This window comes from Lepus europaeus, chromosome 14 (assembly GCF_033115175.1).
Source record: "Lepus europaeus isolate LE1 chromosome 14, mLepTim1.pri, whole genome shotgun sequence".
Classification (NCBI taxonomy): Eukaryota; Metazoa; Chordata; class Mammalia; order Lagomorpha; family Leporidae; genus Lepus; species Lepus europaeus.
In genome coordinates, this window is record NC_084840.1 from 91,330,162 (window position 1) to 91,355,799 (window position 25,638).

The 25,638-nt window shown below is 57.2% G+C and overlaps 1 protein-coding gene across 4 annotated transcripts in view; it reads left to right on the top strand.

The window, feature by feature from the left end:
- The window catches only part of SVIL (supervillin), a 198,475-nt gene extending 174,481 nt beyond the window's left edge, over positions 1-23,994 (top strand). For all 4 annotated transcript variants that reach the window (XM_062211118.1, XM_062211119.1, XM_062211120.1 and 1 more), the window contains 16 exons: positions 2,398-2,553; positions 3,730-3,866; positions 4,485-4,632; positions 4,755-4,900; positions 6,515-6,690; positions 9,289-9,436; positions 9,702-9,978; positions 13,715-13,866; positions 17,472-17,577; positions 18,073-18,280; positions 18,529-18,662; positions 20,061-20,216; positions 20,740-20,883; positions 21,195-21,319; positions 22,736-22,891; positions 22,992-23,994. In XM_062211118.1, coding sequence (XP_062067102.1) covers positions 2,398-2,553; positions 3,730-3,866; positions 4,485-4,632; positions 4,755-4,900; positions 6,515-6,690; positions 9,289-9,436; positions 9,702-9,978; positions 13,715-13,866; positions 17,472-17,577; positions 18,073-18,280; positions 18,529-18,662; positions 20,061-20,216; positions 20,740-20,883; positions 21,195-21,319; positions 22,736-22,891; positions 22,992-23,078 — 2,456 coding nt within the window. In that variant the 3' untranslated portion in view covers positions 23,079-23,994. The remainder of the gene's footprint in view (positions 1-2,397; positions 2,554-3,729; positions 3,867-4,484; positions 4,633-4,754; positions 4,901-6,514; positions 6,691-9,288; positions 9,437-9,701; positions 9,979-13,714; positions 13,867-17,471; positions 17,578-18,072; positions 18,281-18,528; positions 18,663-20,060; positions 20,217-20,739; positions 20,884-21,194; positions 21,320-22,735; positions 22,892-22,991) is intronic.
- The last annotated feature ends 1,644 nt before the right edge of the window (positions 23,995-25,638 follow it).

The following is a 25,638-nucleotide window of genomic DNA, read 5'->3' on the forward strand; positions in this document are numbered from 1 at the left end:
AAACCCAAAACTCAAAAATGCTCCACAACCTGAAATGTTGAGAGGACTCACATTGACAACATACTTGGAAAGTTCCACACCTGACCTCCTGTGATAGGCTGCAGCCAAACTGCAGGTGAATTAAAATGTTGGGTAAGGGGCTAGCACTATAGCATAGCAGATAAAGCTGCCACCTGCAGTGCCGGTATCCCATAAGGGCACCGGTTTCAAGTCTCAGCTGCTCCACTTCCCATCCAGCTCTCTGCTATGGCCTGGGAAAGCAGTAGAAGATGGCCCAAGTCCTTGGGTCCCTGCACCCACGTGGGAGACCTGGAAGAAGCTCCTGGCTCCTGGCTTCAGATCGGCGCAGCTCCAGCCATTGCAGCCATCTGGAGAGTGAACCAGCGGATGGAAGACCTCTCTTTCTCTTCCTGTGCCTCTCTGTTACTCTGCCTTTCAAATAAATAAATAAATATTTAAAAAAAAAAGTTGGGTAAAGTCACCTTCAGGGCAGACAGCGCTGTGGCATAGTAGGTTAAGCTGCCACCTGTGGCACTGGCATCCCATATGGCTGCTGGTTTGTATCCTGGTTACTCCACTTCCAATCCAGCTCCCTGCTAATGCACCTGGGAAAACAGTGGAGGATGGCCCAAGTGCTTGGGCCTCTGCAACCACATGGGAGACCCAGATAAAGCTGGCTCCTGGCTTTGGCCTGGCCCAGCTCCTGCCATTATAGCCATCTAGAGGGTGAACCAGCAGATGGAAGACCTCTCTCTCTACCTCTGCCTCTCCCTCTCTAACTCCACTTTTCAAATGAATAAATAAATCTTTTTTAAAAATCACTTCGGGGCCGTGTGTCTAGAAGTATGTGAAACATAGATCCACGTGGGTCCCATCCTAAATATGTGGACACAAACATTCCCAAATCCAAAATCCAAAACACTTCAGGCCCCAAGCATTTCAGATAAGGAATTCTTACCTGTGTTGTTACTTATTTATTTATTTATTTTTATTTGAGAGAGAGAGACAGGCCACCCCTAGGTAGTCTTTAGATGGACCAATTGAATTGTTTCTTTATGACTGGCTTACCAAGAAAGTACATTTCTTTTTTTTTTTTTTTAAGATTTATTTATTTTGAAGAGTTAGAGAGAGAGAGAGAGACCTTCCATCTGCTGGTTCACACCCCCAGATGGCCACAATGGCCAGCTCAGAGCCAGGAGCCAGGAGCTTCAGCCAGGTCTCCTGGGTGGGTGACAGGAGCCCAAACACTTGGGCTATCTTTCACAGCTTTTTCCGGACCATTAGCAGGGAGCTGGATCGGAAAGTAGAATAGCCGAACCACAAACCAGCGTGCACAGGGGATGCTGGTGTCGTGGGTGCTGGCTTTACCTGCTGCGCCACAGTGCCAGCCCCCTAGAAAGTACATTTCAGAAGTCATATTGAATTTGTCATATTGAATTCAAGTCCTGTTGCACACCTTCAGTGTTTGGCCCTAACTCAGTGAGACAGCTCTCTGGGCTTCTCCCTATCCGTTCTCTAAAGCCATGAGTTGGCTCCCTGGAAGCAGGGCATCTCGTGGCTGGGGTCTCCCGTCTGAGGGCCAAGGGCATCCAGATAACACCGAGCTCGTCACTTGGCCTCCAGGGAAAGATAAGCAGCTCACGCCTTGCAGAGCGTCTGAAGGCTTTCAGTGGAAAACATCGAACCGTCTTCCTTGGGATTCGTTCCCAGCCCCTACAGGTCACTGGGATTTACAACGGCTCTCAGTGGAGCCGCAGCAAGTGAGCTCAGCTCCAGGTTTGGCCCCAAGGTGGCCGGTCCACACTGTCACTCCATTCTCTTCCTTCATAGCAAGGGGTGACACTGTCAGCCAGCACTTCCTGCCTTCAGGGCTGTGTGGATTCTTAACGTGGTGGGTAAGCGTGGAACTGCAGACTGACTCAGACCTGAGGAGCTTCCCTTCCCACTCAAGATGAGCTTTGAATGGCACAGGCGCGGGGCAGGCAGTGTGGTGCAGCTGTGACGATGCTGCTGGGGATGCCTGCATCCCATAGCGGAGCTCCTGGGGCTGAGTACCACCTCTGCTTCCGACACAGCTTCCTGGGGAGGCAGCAGGTGACAGCTAAAAGTACTTGGGTCCCTGCCACCCATGTGGAAGACCTGGATGGAATTCCAGCCTCCTGGCTTTGGCTTGGCCCGGCCTTGGCTGTAGCAGGCCTTTGGGGAGTGAACCAGCAGGTGGAAGATATCTATCTATCTATTCGTCTATGTCTGCCTTTCAAATAAATAAACTGAAATGAATCAAAGTTTTTAGAAATAGCAGACAGAGGCGGTGAGTCAGCTCTGAGAGCTGTCTGGTTGCGAGCGTTGTCGTGTCAACTGAGCACCTCTCCCATCCGTGTGTCCCCGTCCGCCCAGTGTCATCCAATTCCAACTTCTCGGAAGTGACTCTGGCCGGCTTAGCCAGTAAAGAAAGCTTCAGCAGCGTCAACCTGCGGAGTGTCAACCTGACCGAGCAGAATTCCAACAACAGCGCCGTGCCCTACAAGAAGCTGATGCTGCTACAGATCAAAGGTATGTCCAAGCCACCGCGACGGCCTGCACAGGGGCCAGTGGCTTGTGCTGATCCCACAGGGGAGGCGGGGTGCTGCCTCCTGTCCTTTAACCTCCACAGAATACACAGGCAGACAATATTCTGCCCACCACGGCTGCTGAGGTCACAGCAGCTGCTGATGGCAGCGCCGCATTGGAACCCAGGTCTCTTCCTCTTGCAGAGTCGTGGCTTTTGCTCCTGCTTCCCCCGGCCCCATGGCCCTCGCACGACTTGCAGTTACCAGCTGCACGCTTAAGTCATCAGGGTGGATCTCTGCTCTCTGCTCCGTGCCCCTAACTGACCACAGTGGGATCCAGGCAGGCCGGAGGGAAAAGGGCGCATTGTCGAGGAAGGAGTCGAGGGAAAGCAGAAGCAAATGGGGCAGACCTGGATCCCACCCTCACACCCTTTTGATCGGGAGCAAGGGAGATGCAGAGGGTGTTCAGGGAAGCCCTGAACCAGGAGGAGACACGTAGTGTCCCAGTGGCACCCCTACAGATCAGTCACCGAGAGCAGAGTGGCTGAAATACCCCGGACTTGGGTGAGGCTGTCCAGCGTGTCTCTGCACAGCCACCCTCGTTTGTAGAGAGCTCAACAGGCCGGTGACAAGCTCAGAAAGCCCGCCTCTGTCCTTGGCCAAACCCAGGACGGTGCTGTCAGCGTCATCGTGGAAAGCTCCATGTCAACAGCCCGTTAGGAAGAGGTGGAAAGGCAGTGCTTCCCTCGGAGCTGACTCAAGACATCCCTTCCTAGCGGAAGCTCCTGAGGAGGGAGGTCCCACAGGAAGGCATCGCCTTCCCCTGTGGGCTGGTGGCAGCCGTGTGGGTGTCCGGCTGGGTGGGGTGGAAGGCGCTCACCATAGAGGGGAGAAAAGGGAACGGAAGGTGTTAATTCACCCATGCACCAGCTGAGACTCAGGGAGTGGTCCTAAGCAGTGTGGTGAACCTGGGAAAGCCCTAAGCTGGAGACATGCTGGACAGCGCTGCCACGTTTCCCCCTTGCGAATCCCCCTGCTCGCCTAAGTGGATCAGGGCGATTACTGTCATTGACGCGACTCTGGGGCGGGGAGTCTGTCGCACAGGGGGCTTCAGCTGAGGGGTGCGGCCCCGTCCCAGTTCTGCCTGGGGAAAGGTGACCCTTGCCCAACTCCCGCTCAGGAAGAAGACACGTGCAGACCAGGCTGGTGGAACCTCGCGCCTTGTCACTCAACAGTGGGGACTGCTTCCTCCTGCTGGCTCCCCAGCACTGCTTCCTGTGGGTCGGAGAGTTCGCCAACGTCATAGAAAAGGCCAAGGTGGGTGTCGGAGGCGAAAAGCACTGCCTCCTGGTCTCGTCTTCCTTATCCACTGATAGAATGTTCTACTGCTGTCAGAGAGCCTTCTGCCAGCCATCACCCCCCTCTCAGACGCTTCTCAGATGCCAGCTGTTTCATTCAGATGCAAAGGAGTGGGTAGTATTTCCTTTCCCGGATGCTCTTCAGACAAGCTCTTGCTGGCTGCACACATGGAAACTTCTAGAAAGTTTAGAACCCCACCTGAAAGTTTTGAAGTCCTGGGTGAAAGACAAATTGGCAGCCACTTCCAAGTCCGTTATCCTGGCTGCCTGCAAAGTTCAAATGTATTTGGTCAGCATCTCATGGGGCAAATCTCACAAAGCATGGGCGTGTGTTCTCAAATCTTCACACACGTTCTGCTCAGTATGGAAGACGGAGCCCTGTTGTGCCCAAGAATGGAAGCCCCTGGTCTTTCTGAGTTAGTGTTTTCTTGATGCAATTGGATCATTGCCCGACAGCCAGAGCCCTTTCGCTGGGGCGGTTTGAGACGCACAGCCTCACCAGGTGCCACCCCGGGTGGCCCCAGTGGGGTCGGGGGAGCTTGCGACCCAGGTAATTGTACCCCTGTCGCTTTTCCAGGCCTCGGAACTTGCAACTTTAATCCAGACAAAGAGGGAGCTTGGCTGCAGAGCTCCGTACCTCCAGACCATAGAAGAAGGAATTAACACACACACGCACGCAGCCAAGGACTTCTGGAAGCTGCTGGGCGGCCAAACCAGCTACCAATGTAAGAGTCTTGCATTTCAGAGATTGCCAAGCGGGACTCCACCCTCTCCCCTCCCGGTGCATTCTGCCCCAGCTCCTCTCCACTGCCAAGTGTGATGCTCTCCCATTGTTGTCGTCCCAAAGCTGCCGGGGACCCCAAAGAGGACGAACTGTACGAAACGGCCATAATAGAAACCAACTGCATTTACCGCCTGGTGGACGACAAGCTTGTCCCCGATGACGACTACTGGGGGAAAATCCCCAAGTGCTCCCTGCTGCAGTCAAAGGAGGTAGGGGTGTGGGCTCACTGTACCCCGTGCTGGGCTGCCCGGCGTCCATCGGGAAGTGCCCGAGAAAGGCCAACCGGTGCACGCCCCGGGTGTAGACAGTGGACAGCTATGGTGTATGCCCATTGCTGCCGCCTCAAGTGCTAACAGAGAACTCGGAGGCTCAAGTCATTGAGGGATTTTACGCTGTAGGTAAAAATGCACGTGATACTTAGCCCTGTCACTGGAATAGTTTGTGGATATTCAGTCTTTCCTGTCCTTAAGTTTCAGGAGTAATATGTGTGTGTGTGTGTGTGCGCGCATCTATCAATAGGTCAACGATAGAGAGAGAGGGAGAGAGAGGTAGGTAGAGAGATAGATAGGCATATATATAATTTATGGATTTGCCGAGCAGTGTGCTGGTTTCACGCTAGTAAATATTTATTCAATATATACATTTAAAGTATCGTTAAGTATTCTAAATGTTGAAAAAAAATAAGTGGACCAGCGCCGTGGCTCTCTAGGCTAATCCTCCGCCTGCGGTGCTGGTACCCTAGGTTCTAGTCCCAGCTGGGGCACCGGATTCTGTCCCGCTTGCCCCTCTTCCAGTCCAGCTCTCTGCTGTGGCCTGGGAGGGCAGTGGAGGATGGCCCAAGTGCTTGGGCCCTGCACCTGCATGGGAGACCAGGAGAAGCACCTGGCTCTTGACTTCGGATCAGTGCAGCATGGGCCATGGCAGCCATTTGGGGGGTGAACCAACAGAAGGAGGACCTTTCTCTCTGTCTCTCTCTCTCACTGTCAAACTCTTCCTATAAAAAAAAAAAGTGGAAGACCCCAAAGTGTAGACTTTCACTTTCATTGGGCAGAAGTGTGTTAGAGAGGAAGGAACCTAAGCTGGATAGAATGTTGACAGGTGTTGGCTGTTATGCATCGTTATTTATCTGTTTATTTACAAGGCAGAAAGAGAGACACAAGACTCCCCAAATGCCTACCACAGTCACGGCGAGGCAAGGTCACGACTGGGAGCTGGAAACTCAGTCCAGGTCTCCCGTGTGGGGGCAGGGACTCAGGGACTGGAGCCACCCCTGCTGCCCCCCAGGGTGGACATTCAGGAGCGGAGCCGGGACTCCAGCCCAGCACTCCAGTGCGGGATCCGAGCACCCTCTTAGCCTTCTTAATCAGTAGGCCAAACACCTGCTCCAGGTATGGACATGTAAATGGAGAAAAAAAATAGTTCCAGGAAAAGATATGATCAGAAACCACTGTGAAGGCAAAGAGAAGGGGTGCGCAGCTTAGAGTGCAGTAGAATTGGGGTTGCTGAACAGGAAGAGAGGAGTCATTCCTGAAAGAGGGGCGAAGGCCCAGGCCTCCGGAGCGGAAGTTGCCTTGCGTTCACGTGGTTAGCGGTTCAGTGAACGCATAGTCACGAGGCCCCACTTCAGGCGCGAGGGGGATGCGATCCTGAAGACCTCGTTCGCCCCTCTGGACCTGCAGGTGTCTCGGGACAGCTTTGTGTGTGCGCCCATGGCCCCGTCAGGAACTGTGAGCCTCCGCCGTTCAACTTCCTGTCCACAGAGACCCCGATTCGGCCACAGCTCAGCCTTGACGCTGACGGGGTCTTCTGCGTGGTCTCCCCAGGTGCTGGTGTTCGATTTTGGCAGCGAAGTGTACGTGTGGCACGGGAAGGAAGTCACGCTGGCACAGCGGAAGATAGCGTTTCAGCTGGCCAAGCACCTGTGGAACGGGACCTTCGACTATGAGAACTGTGACATCAACCCTCTGGATCCTGGAGAGTGCAACCCGCTTATCCCCAGGTACTCCCGCGGCCCCAGGGTGGCGGCCTCCAGCGAGCACAACCCCTTCTCAGCTCCCGTCCCCACCGCCGCTGTCTGCCAGCACTTGTATGGGTGTTCCATCCTGGCTAGTCCCCAAAAGAGCATGTCTTTAGCTTTCACCTGACTCAGATAACAAGCACAGGTGTTTAGCTGCCTTGCTGAGATACAGCCATTGATCGGACCCCTTACAGACTCCCCGGGACCCGGAGTTGAGCCCCTGAGTGGGAAGTGCAGAAGGAGCGTGCTTCCGTCTCGTCTCCTGCTCCCCAGCACAGCCCGCACCTTCCAGGACATTTGGCAATGGAGGATATTGTCTGTGCCTTTATGCCTCTGGGAGGGGACATGTGCGTATGGCACTAATGATTGCCATTGTAATGTTCCCCGTGGTGCACTGGGCTTTGCCAAGGAATTTCGGCAGACCCAAAGAATGCATGCAAACTAACTCTAGGAGATAGGATGCTAAAAAAAAAAAAAAATAATGATTTTTGTGTGCCACGGGATTTTTTGAATTGCCAGAGCCAGAACAAAGCAAGCACTTTTGAACTGTGTGTGCCCCAAATAAATGAGCAGTGGAGGCACCGTGGAACGGCACTGAGTACCACACATCCTCACGCCCACTGTTGTCTTGTCTACTAAACTGGAATACAGATTGTGTTTTTCTACCTAGCTTCCTGCTACACAATGCAATTATTGATTTTATTGATAGTTAATTGCCATTCTAGTTCGTTATATGTCAACGGGATGAGAAATTTTTTGTGCTTTTTATTTTTGAACAATTATGTATCTGAAAGAGTTACAGAGAAAGAGAGAGAGAGAGATCACCCATCTGTTGATTCACTTCCCAAAGCTAGGAGCCTAGCACCCATCCCAGTCTCCCACGTGGGTGATGGGGCCTAAGAACTTGGGTCATCTTCTGCTGCCTTCTCAGGCGCATTACCAGGGAGCTGGATTGGAAGTGGGGCAGCTGGGAGTTGAACCAGCACTCATCTGGGATATTAGCATTGTAGGCTTAACCCGCCGCACCACAACACCGGTCCCAAAGGATGTTTAAACCTTTATCAAGCAAATGCACCTTTCACATTAGAGCTCTAAGAACCAGTGTTTGCAGGCCTGCAACGCAGGCTAAACATTTTTGTATTTGAGAAAGTAAGCGTGAGAACGAATGCTGAAGTAGCAAACCTAGGACGGCCAGTGTCTCCAACAGTGACAGCTCCACAGATGGAACAGCAGGTGAACGGGCACCTCGCTCCCTGGTTGTCCCTGCCACAGAACCACCGGAGGGGCTTGTTTAAAAGTTCTTTTGCTGGGCCTGGCCACAGAGACGTGTTTCCAGGTTGTGGCTTATGCATGCAGGTGCATTAAAAGCTGCACAGGACCGTAATTTGCAGCCACCGCTAGGGACCTGGGCCGTGGTAACAAGCAAGGAGGTGAAACCTCCGGCCGCAGGAGCAAGTCGGCTGGGTCCCTTGTTGTCTGCACTTCCGGTCCTAGGCAACAGATTTCTTCCAAACCGGAAGCCATGCGCTGTTTCCGTAGTCATTTCGGCCAGCGTGATTGACACCAGAACCAGCAGTTCCAATGTTTCCTCATAAAGACCACGGCCTCTCCCGGCCCTGGTGAACGTTCCACTGTTGCTGACCCTGGCTCCGCAGCCCCGTGTGAGCACGAGGAAGACGTATCCGTGTCCTGGGCTTTCATGGGTCCTTCCGTGCCCTGCACAACGCACAGCCTCCTTCAGTGCCTCAGCCATGGTGTGAGAAGCTGCGGTCTGATCCACACGGGAAGTGAATAGAGCACGGGGCACGGCCGGCCTTGCGGGAGCAGTGAGTGGCAGGTGTCAGGGAGCACTGGATGCCACGTCTCCTGGTCCCAGTGCCCAGCCAGAGATCGGCCGGCAGGAGGCGGAGAAAAGGCTCTCTGTCTCTTTCCAAAGGACCTGTGTCTCAAGTGCAATGTCCAATTCTAAAACCCCATCATCACATAAGACCGCGGATGGCCGTGTCTGTTCCCGCGTCCTTGTACCCTGCCTGCTCATTGTTGTGCCCTGTGGCCTGGAAGGAGAAGTGCAAGATATGTGCCTTGGGAGATGGGCGAGCTCGGTGCTCTGTGCTCTACAGAGCTCGGCTGTAGCACAGAGCAGTGGGGCACGTGGGGCAAACTGCCTCTTGCTCGCACCTGCTGATTAGCTGCAGGGGGGCTTGGCGAGCACCCGCAGGCCACCGAGGACTGCAGGAGACAGGTGAGAGATGCAACATCTCCTGCCTTCACCATCTCCTGCACTGCCCCCAGTGTAGAACATGCTAGAATACAAGGGAAGTCCAGTCCTGCCATGGTCCATGTCACACGTCAATGCATCATCAACTCCACAACATGCAACCATGCATGGAGTCAGGCTAAAATAATGCAGTGTCACTTACTTGGCAAAAATCGGTGAGAATAGCCCGTTCATTCTCTGTGCCGCCTAAGCACCCCAGGTTGCGTTCAGGGGCCTTGGGCATTCGTGGTCACCGTCTCTCCTCTTGTTTTCTCATGACTTCATCTTGGTTCTTTTCCCATCTCATCCGCCTGACCCTGAAGGAAAGGACAGGGCCGGCCCGACTGGGCAATCTTTGGGAGACTCACTGAGCACAACGAGACGATTCTGTTCAAAGAGAAATTCCTCGATTGGACCGAGCTGAAGAGACCCATGGAGAAGAGCCCCGGCGGGGACGTCGCCCAGCAGAAGGTATGGTGGGTGATCAGGCCTCAAACTCAGGGCGTGGCTTGGGGCTCAGCAGAAGTGACATCAATGCTGAGGGCTTCTGTGGTTCAGTGGCAGAACAGCAGGTGGCTCTGTGCATCCATTCTCGAACGAAGCCTTGCAGCCACGCCCACCAGCTCTCCCTCAGTCTCCCCACCACGTGCAGAGCTGGATATGGAGTGTGGGCTGGATGCCCACACTGTCTGTCGACCCAGAAGCCACTCGGTGAATATTTCTGTGTTCCCTCCAGGAAGACCCCAGGGCCGAGATCAAGGCTTACGACGTGACGCGGATGGTCCCCGTGCCCCAGGTGACAGCCGCCACCATCCTGGACGGCGTCAACGTGGGCCGTGGCTATGGCCTGGTGGAAGGCGACGACCGGAGGCAGTTCGAGATCGCCAGCGTCTCCGTGGACGTGTGGCACATCCTGGAATTCGACTATAGCAGGCTCCCCAAGCAGAGCATCGGGCAGTTCCACGAGGGGGACGCCTATGTGGTCAAGTGGAAGTACATGGTGAGCACCGCAGGTCAGTGGCGCGTCTGCCTCTTCCAGCCCCTGGGCTGGGAATGGCCGCTCCGGGGGGTGGGGTTTCCTCTGTGCGCCTGTAGCGGCCCTGGGCAGCTCAAGTTCAGTGCCGCTGTCTAGCCACACAAACTCCCAAGAGCCTCTGTAGACCACAGGGAGTCTGGGAGAATCCCTGGCCCGATGTTCATGTACAGAGACGGGACGTGCATGCCACCATGTCTCCTCGCTCCCCTGCCCCAGACCTCAGAGCTTGTCTAGCAAGGGGACAGTTGGCCTCCATGGGACTTTAGCCAGGTGGCCCTGTGCTGCTTAAGGTCATTACGTAGAGCGTAGGAAAACACGGAGGGATGCCCTGCCCTGGAGGCAGTGGGAGGGGTGCCAGCTGAGCTCTGGAGAGATGGTCCCTTCTTCTGACCCAAGGCCCTGCACACTCAGTCACTGCCCAAGGGCCAGCATCCGCGCCTCCTAGCCCTCTGTGGGCTGAGCGGCCGCACCAGGGGCCACAGAAACAGAGCGTTGTTTGCTGGTTGGACGCCTGCCTACTCGGAAGCACTGGGTTTCTCTCCTGGTGTGTCCGAGATGGAGGGCTGGCGGGCTCGGAAGATTCGCAGAACTGGGGCACAGGCCGGGCGCCCAGTCCTGGCCCCCACCCCGAGGGACCCCACAGAGGCTCTGCGGTGACATGGATTTCCCAGATGAGCAATGGGACAGGGAGACGAGGCCACTCGCATGCACTGTGCAGCCACTGGGAAGCAGAGCTGGACACCCACTTCCTCGTGCCTATCCGGGTCCCTGGCTGCCCCAAGAGCTGCAGGCAGGGCTGTGGGGTCTCCCAGGACCCAGGCAGCCTGGCCATCCTTCCACGATGAGGGGAGGGGCCTTTCTCACCTGCTCACTTGCCTGGACTGCAATGGTCAGAACTGCCCTTCCTCTCTGACTAGCAGAGGTAGCTCAGGGGAAAGGCCACACAGGCTTGGCGGTCAGGGGCACACGGGGTAGGCTCACAGAGCCGGTCTGGACACCGGGAGTATGCTGTCGGGTCCCAGACGTCAGCATCGGGCACATAGTGGGAGCACGGTGCCTGGCTGTGTTCACACTGGAGGTGCGGGCAGTACTCCTGCAGGAACGTGACCCTCCGCAGCATGGTGGCCTTCCCACAGGGGACACACGTGCTCAGGTGACAGAGGCGGCGGAAATCCAGTCCTCACCACCGACGGCTGGCAGTGAACACAGCTGGAGGGGCTGTGGCGGGCGGGCGGGGGCGCCCAGCCTGAACCACCGTCACAGGCATCTGTAGTTCCTGTCCCCAAACAGTGCAGAAAGGGGACTGTGTGCTTGGCAAAGCAAGACAGGGCCACCGTGTGCCGTGGGGTCATTCGCTTCCCCGGGCCGGTCATCACCAGGCAGCTACGGCAGTAGTGGAGGCGAGCGTGAATCAGGCCGTGTTGACGTGATTGTTAGAAAGAAATCTCGGCTTTCCCAGCCCTTCCCAGACCTCACCTAGCAATGATGGTGTGCCCGGGCAGCCCCCTTCTCGCTCCTCAGTGAACACGGTGTCCCTCACACGCCAGCCTCAGCGGCCAGTCCAGTGGCCACAGCGGAGGAGCTCAGCCTGAGGGCACTTGAGTCACTGCGGCTGTCACAGAAGCACTGGCTCCTTGGAGACGCCAATGGTGCTGGCCCCTTGGTGGCATCTAGTCCACCCCGCCTATCACTCAACCCCATAAGGGCTACACCTGCAAACAGGACTGGGCTTGGAGTTCAGGGCACTCTTGTGGGACAAGGTCAGCAGAAAACAGCAGCCAAGGCCTCCCGAGTGGCCAGCGGCCAGCCAGCTGAGGGCAGCATGCTGCCCCATTGCCCGCCTGCACAGTGCCATGATGCTCCAAGAGTGGCACGGGTTCAGTTCATAGAAATACGTGGTCTTTAAATGGGGGTCTGGTGCAAGACAAAGGGACTGTGACCATGACCTTGACCTAGAATGTGGGAACCATGAGCATGAGCTTGGCCTTGACCATGAACGTGGCCACAAACAGAACTTCTGGGAACAAACTTAACTCCTGAAAGGTCTCTGAGGGTGTGATGTATCAACATCTTACATTAGGCCCACGTTGACGCCATCCAGGATGGTGGCGGCTGTCACCATCCGATCAAAGCTTAAATCTTTACATTGCCAAAGTTAGAAGTAAATATGTTAAAAAAAAAAAAAAAAAAAAAACAACTAAGTTGTACCTGGGACTGAATTGGGGGTTCACTGCAGAAAACTGTCAGGAGCCCGAGCAAGCTGTCTATGAGGATCTATAAACAAACAAGGCTGTGTTGTAGGTGGGCACGCTCAAGCCTGTGGTAGGACGTTAGGGTGTCCCGTGGGTCCCTTACCCATGAACGCGTATTTGCACAGTGCCTTTGAGTGCTAACAGATTCTGAGCTGTGGTGTAGTGGAGAGCGTTTCACTACTTTGAAGAACGGCCTTGCTAATAAAGGCTTAGCTTCTGTTGCTGTCTCTCTCTCAGCAGAAATTGAAACTGAACGGCTTCCAAATTCATGTGGCTGCTTCTAATCCGTCCATAGATGGTTCCTGTTCTGCTTTGCCCCACTCACAATACACAGACGTGGCCAGTTCAGTCCCACAGTAGAAGGCACCAAAGGCTGTGTGTAGTGAAAATACTTTAAGAAATGACTAGAACCACTGATGAAAACCACGTTATAACTTTACCAATAAAAGGGGGAGGGAAGGGCCAAATCATTTCAGCATCTGACCTCCTAAGAACTTAAAGAAGCCTCCCTCTAACTTGTAAGCCTTGATACAACTGGTGGAGTGGAGAAAGAGCCGAGGCAAGACAGGACAAGACAACCCGTTTCTTTTCATCACTACTAACGTGTGTGGGGTTTACCATCACTACGTCTTCCCAGTGTCCACCCCTACTGACTGGGACACCCTGGGCAGGGGAGTCCAGAGCGTGGTCTCCTGACCTCACTCAGCCTAGAAGCTTCTACCTCCAGGTCAGCATCATCGGAACCCATGTCCTCAGAACCCACCTCCTCCCTGGACAGCCAGTCCTGTCCGCGCCCCCTCCTCCCAGCGCCACACCCACCCCCGTCTTCCTCCCAGCACCTGCCATGGACCCAAAGCTGTCCTGCTGTATGGACGTGCTCCTCTCCGCTCCACACAAGACACACTGAGGTCTGCCCTGACTGTCTGACCTTTAACTTCACATGGCCGCTGCTCCTGCAGGTAGCCTGGCAGGCTACTGATGTCCACGGAGTATCTGCAGGGGACCACAGCCAGCCCTGGCGACCGACGGGAAATCCCAGATGATCTCCTGGCACCCATCAGTCAGCCATGTGTCTCTGTTTTTGGCAGAACCCAGAAACCCCAAAGTTTTTCTTCTCTCTCTCTCTTTTTAAACTAGAATAGTTTGACCAATCCACATGTTTTACCTCCGTGCTTCATAATGATCCAGCTCTTTGCAAAGCATGAGCGGTGCCATGCCTGGAACATCCCATGCCTCGCCCATGGGGGCCAGTGTGGTTGTGTGTGTGTGTCCTGGAGGATGTCAGAGCATCTTTCTGCGGTCTGGGTGCTTGGGCTCAGTGAGCGGGGAGAGAGGTGGTGGCTCCTGTCCTCGGGGGTGACCGGCAGCCCCCCCAGGGCGGGGACCCGCCCCCAGCCCCGTGGCCCACTGCTGTCCTCTGAGCTAATGCTCACCTGCCTCCCTGCTGTCGTGTGCTTGCAGTGGGCAGCCGGCAGAGGGGCGAGCCCTCGGTGAGAGTGGCCGGCAGGGAGAAGTGTGTGTACTTTTTCTGGCAAGGCCGCCACTCGACCGTGAGTGAGAAGGGAGCGTCAGCCCTGATGACGGTGGAGCTGGACGAAGAGAGGGGCGCCCAGGTAAGCCCCGGGGAGCAGCGGCTGCAGGGAGCGGGGGTGGGGTGGGGAGAGTGGTGACCTCTGCAGGGAGCCAGCGATGTGTGGCCTGGCCCCCAACAACCGGATTCTAGCGCACAAAGGCGACCTGGCCCAAAGCCCAGCTTCTGTACCATTCAGACCCCCACCTGGGACAGTGGGCGTGGAGACGGACCCTGTGCAGAGACCTGGTCCAGAGAGGCAGCGCCAGTGGCCGGTGTCTCGGAGAGACTTCCGCCTGACTCACATCAGACGAGGGCCTCCAAGACTAGCAAGATTTTCTTAAAGAATGGGACCATGGGGCCTGGCACTGTGGCACATCAGCTTAAGCCCCTGCTTGCAACATAGGGACCTGCTACTGGAGTGCCCGTTCAAATCCCAACCGCTCTGCCTCCCACCCAGCTCCCTGCTAATGCCCCTAGGAAAGCAGCAGGGGACGGTCCCAGTGTTTGGGGGCCTGCACTCACGTGGGAGACCCAGAGGGAGCTCCAGCCTCCTGGATTCAGCCCGGCCCAGCCCTGGGCTGTTGTGACCGTTTGGGGGGTGAACCAGTATATGGAAGATCTCTCTCTCTCTCTCTCTCTCTCTCTCTCTGTTTCTATCTCTGATGCTCTGCCTTTCAAACAAATCTTAAAAGAAAAAGAATGGGAACAGAGCTGGCCAGGACTCCCTAGAATGGAAGCCCTCACGTGTGTAACACGCAACCACCTGTACGTGGCCCATGCCACCATGCTGAAGAGCAACCTTGGCTCAAGACCCCAGCGATTCCACTTTGCACAAACCCGTCCAAAGGCAGTGTCAGCGTTGTCTGCATGGCACACAGCAGCCGGAGCCGCTTCCTTGCCCTCCGCAGCCTCCCTGGTCTCCAGGCTCCTCCCACCCCTGCCCGCCCCTGAGCCCCTCTGCTCTGCAGACACCACTTCCCCCGGCTCTCAGCCCCATACGGCGCAGGTTTCTGGGCAGACATCACCCTTCTCGTTATCCCTTCAGTTTCCCTCTCCTGCTTTGTTTCCAGAGCACTTAGCTAAGTACCCCCCAACTCCGTGGTCATTTTGTTTACATATTTATTGCCTGTCTTCTCCCACAAGTTCAAACGAGATGCTATGTGTTTTGGTCTTATAACTCCACGGTTTGCATAACACCTGCCAGGTACCCATGTCCATATTCAAGGCTTGGCAAGCATTTTTCTTTTATAAAAATTTTAAAGATTTATTTATTTATTTGAAAGGCAGAGTTACAGAGAGGCAGAGGCAAAGAGAGAGAGAGGCAGAGAGAGAGAGGTCTTCCATCCGCTGGTTCACTCCCCAATTGGCCACAATGGCTGGAGCTGCGCCAATCTGAAGCCAGGAGCCAGGAGCTTCTTCCAGGTCTCCCACGTGGGTGCAGGGGCCCAAGGACTTGGGCCATCTTCTACTGCTTTCCCAGGCCATAGAGAGCTGGATTGGAAATGGAGCAGCCGGGACTCGAACCAGCGCCCATATGGGATGCCGGCACTGCAGGCGGTGGCTTTACCCACTGTGCCACAGCGCCGGCCCCAAGCATTTCTTTGCAGTGTGTGGAAGCACGATGCCTCGCATCTCATCGTTTAGTCTGAGCAGTTAGAAAACCTGGTGGCAGGTGCCGATCCCATTCCTACCTTGCATGAATACACCCCATACCATGAGCAAAGAAGGCAAGCCAGAAATGGATCACGACTCGCTCAGCCTTTCACGGTCTTAAGAACCAGTCATTTTCCCTAAAAAAAATCTAAATGACTATTCTCTCCCCTGAGCTGTATTTTAGAAATAATTACTTGGGCGCTGGCACCACGGCTCAATAGGCTAATCCTCTGCCTTGCGGCACTGGCACACCGGGTTCTAGTCCCGGTCAGGGTGCCAGATTCTGTCCCAGTTGCCCCTCTTCCAGGCCAGCTCTCTGCTGTGGTCTGGGAGTGCAGTGGAGGATGGCCCAAGTGCTTGGGCCCTGCACCCCATGGGAGACCAGGATAAGCACCTGGCTCCGGCCTTCGGATCAGCGAGATGCGCCAGCCACAGTGGCCATTGGAGGGTGAACCAATGGCAAAGGAAGACCTTTCTCTCTGTCTCTCTCACTGTCCACTCTGCCTGTCAAAAATTAAAAATAAATAAATAAATAAATAAATAGCTACTTGGATTTATTCCCAATAGTAAGTTCAACTGCCTTTTATGAATGTTTATGAATGTAGTCTTCAAATTTTCATTTGTTTCTTTGAGAGACAGAGTGAGCTCCCAGCTGCTGGTTTACTCCCCCAAATACCTGCAGAGTACTGGGTAGGGCCAGCGCTAGGAGCCAGGACCTCCATCAGGTCTCCCACGTGGGTGGTAGGGACTCAGTGCCTTGAGCCGTCCCCGCTGCCCCCAGAGTCGGGAGCGGAGCTGGGAAGCGGGCGTCTCATCCAGGCTCTGACTAAATCCAGAACCCACCCCGTGGATGCCATGGGTTTTAAAGATGCCTTCCGGCTCTGAGTCCTATCCTCTCTAGTCTAGTCCTAATCTCTCGAGTCTGAACATGTTGTGGTTTCATCTGGCATTGTAGCCACGTAAAACACTGCAACGAAGTGACACTTCTTGGTCATGCAAAATGGAACCCTGAGGCCGGTGAGCGCGTCCTGCCTCTCCTGCTTCCGGCTGCCAGCCCCGTAGACTTCTTCTGGAAGGGAACGTGAGAGGTGGCCTCCGCCCTCGCTGATCTCAGTGCAGCCCACACTGCCGGGGGCCAGTGCACGGGGCTCTGTGACAATGCAGTCTGTCCCCAGAGTCACCAAGTCGGCGGCGGCTGAGCAGTTCCCTGTGTTCAAAACAGTGCATCTCAGCCAGTCAGAGGACCCGCACCACGGAGTACCATCGAAATAGTCAAGTTCTTGTGCTAAAAGAATAGCCGACAGTGGGATAATTGTAAGTGGGGGAAAAATGCGGGCGTACAGCAAGGCCTCTATGTTTGTCCAGAAAGAAAGTACACACCTTCAAAATACTTGGCAAAGAAGGCAGGGTGGGTTTGGCCATGGTGGTTAAGACGCCGCTGGGTTCCCCACGTCCCACGTCCTGAACACCTGGTTCAGGTCCCAGAAAAGAGGAAGGCCACATTAATAGAATTTTTTTAAAAGATGTATTGATTTATTTGAGAGGCAGAGTGACAGGGGGAGAAAGAGATCTTCCATCATGTGATTCTCTCTCCAAATGGCCACAGTATCCAGGCCTGGCCAGGCTGAAACCAGGAGCCAGTAGCTCCATCCAGGTCTCCCACCTAATTGGCGGGAACTCATGCACTTGGGCCATCTCCCGCTGCTTTCCCAGGCACGTTAGCAGGGAGCTGGTTTGGAGGTGGAGCAGCCAGGACTCAAAGCGGCCCTCACAGGGGATGCCATCATCCTAAGCGGTGGCTTAACCTGCCGGGCCACAGCCCCCGCCCTGCACCCGGAGTGTTGCCTGCGCATCGCTCTGGGTAGCAGTATCATCACAGGCTTCCGCTCGGCACATCGCTGGTCTCCGGGCTTTGTCCAATCAGCGTGTATAGTTCTTGTGTCCGGGAACTCCCCGCCCCCATAACCTGCTCTGCTCTGCTCCCATCCGCAGGTCCAGGTCCTGCAGGGCAAGGAGCCCCCCTGTTTCCTGCAATGTTTTCAGGGGGGCATGGTGGTGCACTCGGGGAGACGGGAGGAGGAAGAAGAAAACACGCAAAGTACGTCGCTCGGGCTGCCGGCATCTCAGCCTCTCCCCGTCCGCCAGCCAGGGCCTTCCCTGAAGCCGCCTGAGCTTGGCTGACCAGTCAGCTTCCTAGGGCGCTCACTCCCTACTCCGAGCCCTGGGCGAGTTCACGGTGGGAGGGTGGGGCGGGACCACCTCGCTGCGAACCAAGTCCACCTCGTGGTTCTGTCTACCCTTTGCAGGAGAGGGGAAAAAAATTAGTAGATCTTCTATTCTAAAGCTGCTTTTTTTTTGTGGCCAGCATCCAAATACATATTTATATACACACCTGTTATAGAAATTTAGGGGAAAATGGTTTTTCCACACCGTGAACTTTGAGCAGCCCAATTCTTAACTCCCAAAGTATTTGCTTTCTGGGACTGTCGCTGCGCGGCGTGACTTCTGGGCCCCTGCAAGGTGGGGCTGCCGCGGATGGGTTGCTGTTTCCCCCCCCCCCGCTCCAACTCCGTGCCGCTGGCGCCCCCTGCAGGCGAGTGGCGGCTGTACTGCGTGCGCGGAGAAGTGCCCGTGGAAGGCAGCCTGCTGGAAGTGGCCTGTCACTGCAGCAGCCTCCGGTCGCGCACGTCCATGGTGCTGCTCAACGTGAACAAGGCCCTCATCTACCTGTGGCACGGCTGCAAGGCCCAGGCGCACACGAAGGACGTCGGGAGGACGGCGGCCAATAAGATCAAGGAGCAGTGAGTGCTGTGTCCCGGACGGCCGTGCCAGCGGGGAGGGGGCCGGGCCCGGGTTCCCCAGGCCCCTGGGGCGCACCCGAGGGCTCCAAGCGGCCTCCCCAGGCGTCCCTCTCCGTGGATCTGGGGCGCTGAGGGAGGGGCCCGGGGTAGGAGTAGCCCGGGAGGGCCAGGCCCAGCCGCTGCAGAACGCATGCAAGAGCAGAGCGGGAGACGCCGCTGACCCCGCCCCCCCCCCCAACCCCGGGCAGGTGCCCCCTGGAGGCGGGCCTGCACAGCAGCAGCAAGGTGACCATCCACGAGTGCGACGAAGGCTCCGAGCCGCTGGGGTTCTGGGACGCCCTGGGGAGGAGAGACAGGAAGGCCTACGACTGCATGCTGCAAGGTAAGGGCGGCCGGCCCGCACAGACTCCATCGGCCGCCCCCGCACAGACTCCATCGGCCGCCCCCGCACAGACTCCATCCGCCCCCGCACAGACTCCTTCCGCCCCCGCACAGACTCCAACGGCCGCCCCCGCACAGACTCCATCGGCCGCCCCCGCACAGACTCCATCGGCCGCCCCCGCACAGACTCCATCCGCCACCGCACAGACTCCATCCGCCCCCGCATAGACTCCATCGGCCGCCCCTGCACAGACTCCATCCGCCCCCGCACAGACTCCATTCGCCCCCGCACAGACTCCTTCCGCCCCCGCACAGACTCCATCCGCCCCCGCACAGACTCCTTCCGCCCCCGCACAGACTCCATCCGCCCCCGCACAGACTCCTTCCGCCCCCGCACAGACTCCATCGGCCGCCCCCGCACAGACTCCATCCGCCCCCGCACAGACTCCATCGGCCGCCCCCGCACAGACTCCATCCGCCACCGCACAGACTCCATTCGCCCCCGCACAGACTCCATCCGCCCCCGCACAGACTCCATGCGCCCCCGCGCTCAGACTCCACAATCCCCATCCGGAAGGCAGCGGCAGGTGTCGCTGCTTATATAATGGCAGGTGCAGAGGGCTAGGGCAGATCCCACCCGGGAAAGGCATGGCCCCCCGGGAGCCAGGGGCGGGGAGCAGGTCCCTCAGCCCCTGTCCGAGCCCCGCAGGGGAAGACACAGGACCGCCGTCGCCGCTGGCCAGGGCGCAGGTGGGTAATCGCTACCCACCTGTCTTGCCTTGAAAAGCAGATCAGCCTGAGACTGAAGCAGCCCTGGTGAGCCAGGCGCTCAGGTGCCTTGGAGGTAGTAACTCAGGCAGTCAACGCACGGGCAGAGAAGTGCCCGTGTGTTTAGCAGGCGTGGACCCGGAGCACAGAGAGGGTAATCCACCTGCCCGAGGTTGAACAGCACACACCACCACCTCTGCCTCCATCATACTCTGCCCGCCGAATTTTCCAAACTTTTAGATTTTTTTTTTTTTTAGAGATTGATTTATGTATTTGAGAGGCAGAGTGACGAGAGAGAGAGATTCCGTCGGCTGGTTCATTCCCCAAATGGCCCATCAGCCGGGTTTAGGGGGCCTGGAGCTCCATCCCGGTCTCCCACGTGGGTACAGGGACCCAAGCACCAGGCCCTTCTCTGCCGCCTTCCCAGGCGCGTGAGCCGGGAGCTGGATGGGAAGGGGAGCCGCCGGGGCACAGACCAGCGCCCGCCTCCCCCGCCGGCAGACCCAGATGAACGCACGCCGGGAGCGGGCGGATTCTTCGCGGACTCTCCCGTGCCACCCGCGTCCCGAACCCCCGCGTGTTGGCCGCGATGCCGACGATGGCTCTCGCTGTGTTCTCTCTTCTCTCCAAGATCCGGGAAGTTTCAACTTCGCCCCGCGCCTGTTCATCCTCAGCAGCTCCTCCGGGGACTTCTTGGCCACAGAGTTCGTGTACCCTGCCCGTGCCCCTACCGTGGTCAGCTCCATGCCCTTCCTGCAAGAGGACCTGTACAGCGCACCCCAGCCAGGTGAGGCTACGTGCCTATCCTCAGCCTTCAGCAGGCGGTCTCTCACAGAATCCTCACAGCCCTCCGCCCTGTCTTGTGGCTTCATGGTCCCCTGCCGACTGCCCTTGCTCCAGCCATCATGCTTGCATCCACCACAGAAAGAACAGGGAAGGGGGAACAGGTGGTGACCGCCACATCGCCCTGCTTTTGTCGGATGTTGCAAAAGCCTGCCCTGAAGTCCCCAGCAGGTTTCTGCTGCTGTCCGGTTGTCCAGAGCCAGACAGTTGGTCGCCCTAGCTGCCAGGGATCCTGGGAAAGCAACTGGCCAAGGAGACGGGGTTGGGGACCTGCTGAATAGACTGAAAACAGTGGGTGCCGGTCCAGTGCACCCCCCAGCACAGCCGGGACTGCAGCTCCCCGGGTGGGATGTTGGGGCTCTCACAGACTGCTTGGGGAAGCCAGGGGAGCCCGGGGTGGGTGGACCCCCGCCCCCTGCCCTGAGGCCTCTCCACGGGGGTCTCCTGATGCCACCCCCTCCCCGCAGCGCTGTTCCTGGTTGACAACCACCACGAGGTGTACCTGTGGCAGGGCTGGTGGCCCCTGGAGAACAAGATCACAGGCTCCGCCCGCATCCGCTGGGCCTCAGACCGCAAGAGCGCCATGGAGACGGCGCTGCAGTACTGCCGAGGTGAGGCGGTGCCCCGACACCTGGCCCGCGGCCCCCGACACCCGACCGGCGGCCCAGACACCCCGCTGTGGCCCCGGACACCCCGCCGCGGCCTCTGACACCCCGCCAGCGGCCCTCGACACCCTGCCGGCGGCCCCCGACACCCTGCCGGCGGCCCCCGACACCCTGCCGGCAGCACCCAACACCCTCCGGCGGCGCCCCGACACCCGGCCAGCGGCCCCGGACAGTGGGGTGCGCGGCAGCCGGCAGGGACGCGGATGTGTCGCCTCTCCGGCCAGCCCGCGGCCACGCCCCGTGCTGTGTCCTTGCAGGAAAGAACGCCAAGAAGCCACCCCCCAAGTCCTACCTGATCCACGCCGGGCTGGAGCCCCTGACCTTCACCAACATGTTCCCCAGCTGGGAGCACCGAGAGGACATCGCAGACATCACGGAGATGGTGAGCGCGGCCAGGGGCGGAATGTTCTGGAATCGTCCCACCCCCCATGAGCCGAGCAGGGGGAGAGACCCCAGGTGACACGAGGGCTGATGTGGCCGTGAAGACGCCGCAGGGGGTCAGATGCATTCGTATTTAAAGATTTACTTACTTACTTGCAAGAGTTAGAGGGAGAGAGAGATCTTCCATCTGCTGGTTCACTCCCCTAAATGGCTCCGATGGCCCCGGCTATGGCAGCTTGAAGCCAGGAGCTTCCTCCAGGTCTCCCATGCAGGTGCAGGGGCCCAAGGACCTGGGCCATCTTCCACTGCTTTCCCAGTCTGTAGCAGAGAGCTGGATTGGAAGTGGAGCAGCCGGGACTTGAACCTGCGCCCATACGGGATCCCGGCTCTGCAGACCAGGGCTTTACCCGTTGTGCAGCGCCGGCCCCCTGAAAGTCTTATTTTTCAGGCACATGGAATAGAGGAAGCCCACTGGAGCCGGGCAGAGCTGTCTCCCGCTAGGGTTAGCGTTGCCCGCTGTGGCGGCTCCGAGGGGATCCCTAGTTTGCCGGGAGGCGGCTGGTTTCCACCTGGATGGGTTTTTGGACTGTGAAAGAGCTGCGGCCTTGAGCCACGCCTGTCTCTGAGGATTGGGTTGCAGTCAACAGGGGGTCGTGAGCCCCCCAAGCTGTCCGGGCGCAAGCGCCGGGGCTCTGCCTCCTGCAGCGCACGCGAGTGGATGGACACGCGTGGCTACTGGCTGTGCGCGTCCGCTGGAGCTCCGTGGGGTGGGCAGCAGGCAGCAGGCTGCGTGGACGGGTGTGGTGGTGGGATTCCCGCCCGGAGCCAGCGACTCCTCCCACCAGCCGACACGCAGGCCGTGCCCGGGGCACTGGGCTTTCACAGCCTCCGTTCAGATCTATCCCTGCGTTCCTGGTGTGGGAGCCGGGACGCCACAGCCCGCAGCGTGGGGCTGAGCCTCAGGTAGCAAGTGTAGACACCCGCCTCCCACGGCCCCCGCCCAGACGGAGGGCAGCCACGGGGGGCGGACCGCGTTTAATGGGGGAAGCTCATCAAACCGCAGTGGCTTGTTCGGACTGAACACGCACAGTGGGTGCATTTAAAAAAAAAAAAAAAAAAAAAAACTTGAGTCAGCCCCAGAATGTTCTAGATGCATCTCCCCCCCTCCCCCTTGTGGATTAAGACATGGGGGCACAGGGAGGGGAGAGTGGAGCCGGGATTTCTTTTAAATATGATCCGATCATCGTATTCTGTGACTCACTTCCACCTGCTCCCCCACCCCCACCCCAGGCAGCGCTGAGATTCCTGGGGTCTTGGGGTGGGGGGGTAGGGCTCCAGGAGTCTTCCGCCTGCTGGGGAGCGTGATTGACATCCATGTACCCCCCCTCCCCCGCGCGCCCCGACGCCCCCCCTGCAGGACACAGAGGCTTCCAGCCAGATCACACTGGTGGAGGACGTCTTGGCCAAACTCTGCAAAACCATCTACCCGCTGGCCGACCTCCTGGCCAGGCCGCTGCCCGAGGGCGTGGACCCGCTGAAACTGGAGATTTACCTCACCGACGAAGACTTCGAGGTGAGTGGCGTCCGGGGTGGGGGGTGGGCTGTGCCGAGACCCCATCCCCACGCCCCCTCCCCGGGAGCGGCACCTGCTGACCGGTCTCCCGGCCCTGCAGTTCGCACTGGACATGACCCGGGAGGAGTACAACGCGCTGCCCGCCTGGAAGCAGGTGAACGTGAAGAAGGCCAAGGGGCTGTTCTGAGTGTGGGGGGCTGCGGCCGCCGCGCCCGCCCCGGGAGCCAGGGCCCACGGAGTCTACAGCTGTTGGGTTTTTTTGGACTGGTATTTTTAAACAAGTATTTTTTAAAAAAATCCGAGTTTTCAAAACCCGACGGTGGGATGCACACGAGTTGTCTCGGAGCTGTGTCTTTCGGCCCCGGCGAAGAGGACTCGGGAGACGTCTCCACGGACTGCAGGGAACGCGGGGAGGCGGAGCTGAGCTGGCCGTGCACCTGTCAGCACCCCGCAGAGCTCTGCTCCCTGTCCAGGCAGTGCAGCGCCTGTGGTGTGCTTTTTTGGTTTTTTTTTTTTTAAGCAATTCTCTTTATAAAGTGTTATTTTGATAGTTTGTGGATTCTAAAATATATATATATATATATATTTATATAAACACCGTATAAGCCAGATACGTATTTAACAAAGCAATAGGTATCCGATCACGTTTCAGAGTTTCTCTCTTCTCTGGTGTCAAATCCTGCGAGAGGCAGGTGGAGTGGCTCCGGTCCGTCCGTGGGGCCTGGGGCCAGCCCTGCCGCCCACCCGCCTCTCCGACCGTGGCCAGCTACGCCCCTCCCCTTCCGCCTTAGCTAGGACTTGTGCTGAGTGCTGCTTCCGGTGCTAACACGAACACAGGACTCGGGCTGAGCGGCGCAGACGCCCCGAAACCGATGCGAACCGACCTCTCTCCCTCCCCGGCGCCCCCGAAGTGTATAGTGCCTTGTCTTCCTGTACAGTTTTATATACAGTCCGCTCCGCGTTTTTGACGATGGTTTGGAAGTTTCTCGACAATTTTACTGTCCATTCGTAGAAACAAAAACATCTCGATTTCTAAACGGCTGTTGTAACCCCGACAACACGTCCTTTTGTGAGATGGAAATTCCCAAATAAAAGGCTTCGGAATAAACACATCCGCTGATTGACTGCTTGATGGCGCGATGCACACACATTCTATTCTGCAGAGAAGGTTCTGGGCCGGTGTGCAGCCTCCCGCCCTTAGCTGCTGTGGCTTGGAAGAGCCCAGGTGCTCGCATTAAGCGTGCAGAGACGTGGCTGGGTGATGTGGCTCAGTGGATCAGGCGGCTCCTTGGTAAGCCCACGTCCTGGGTCAGAGTGCTGGGGATCGAGTCCCACCCCAGCTTCCAAACCCGGCACAGCCTGCAAGACACAGCCTGCGAGACAGCACATGACGGCCCGAGGGCGCCTGTACCAGCCCTGGCTGTTGCCAGCATGTGGGGAATGAATCAGTGGGTACAAGATTCTCTCTCTCAGCCAACGCCGTGGCTCAACAGGCTAATCCTCCGCCTTGCGGCGCCAGCACGCCAGGTTCTAGTCCCGGTCGGGGCACCGGATTCTGTCCCAGTTGCCCCTCTTCCAGGCCAGCTCTCTGCTGTGGCCCAGGAAGGCAGTGGAGGATGGCCCAAGTGCTTGGGCCCTGCACCCCATGGGAGACCAGGAGAAGCACCTGGCTCCTGCCTTCGGATCAGCGTGGTGCGCCGACCGCGGTGGCCATTGGAGGGTGAACCAACCGCAAAAGGAAGACCTTTCTCTCTGTCTCTCTCTCTCACTGTCCACTCTGCCTGTCAAAAAAAAAAATTAAAAATAAATAAAATAAAAAAGATTTATATAAAAAAAAAATCTCTCTCTCTCTCTCTCTCTCTCTCTCTCCCCCCCCCCCGTCAAATAAATGCACTTAAAAAATACAGATTTGACCCATAAAATTCGTTCTGAATACTGCAAGACATCATTTTGCAGATCATCTTTCAACAGTAGCTATATCCACATTTCAGTTCCAGGATCTCGGCACTTTTTGTAAAAAAAAAAAATAAAAGAATCTAGAAAACTTACAAACGTGTTAGGAAACTTCTCACGAGCTCTCGTGTCCTTAAAATGCCCAAGCCGTGATTTTCAAACTTACTGCACAGAGCTCCTGTGAATGGCTACCCCCTCCTTCCTCCCCTTCCAACCTGTCTTTGACAAACCCTGTAACCACACATTGACCTTACAGGGTGTAACCTCCTTGTGCGCCTCGCCCTGGAGCTGCCCCGGAGTTCCTGCTCCTGGTGCCTCCTCTTGACGCGTGGGTGCTACCGGCCCACGGCTGAAGTTTCCCATCTCGATTTCCTGGAAAGATCAGGCACTCCTAGCTACCTTGCCTACCTCCCAGGATTCCTAGCAAGGACCAAGCAGAAGCTCTTTGAAACATGTCAAGTGCCAGGCACCTGCTGGCGTCCACACCACTGCTGGCTGCTGAACAGGCAATCACAAGAGCCGAAGAGAGATGGCCAGGCAGCTAGAGGTCACAGGTTAAACCGAGACAAGGATAAGGAAGGGGAGACAGGGAGGTGCACAGTGTAGATCCCAAAGGTGGTATCCAAGGAGACATGGAGACAGGGCCCCGAGTCAGCAGGGAGAGACAGAGCTGCCGGCGTCTGTGGCCTCCCATAGCTGAGCGCTGGTGCGAGTCCCGGCTGCTCCGCTTCCGATCCAGCTCCCTGCTGGTGCACCTGGGAAGGCAGCAGTGCCTGAGCCCCTGCCACCCACGT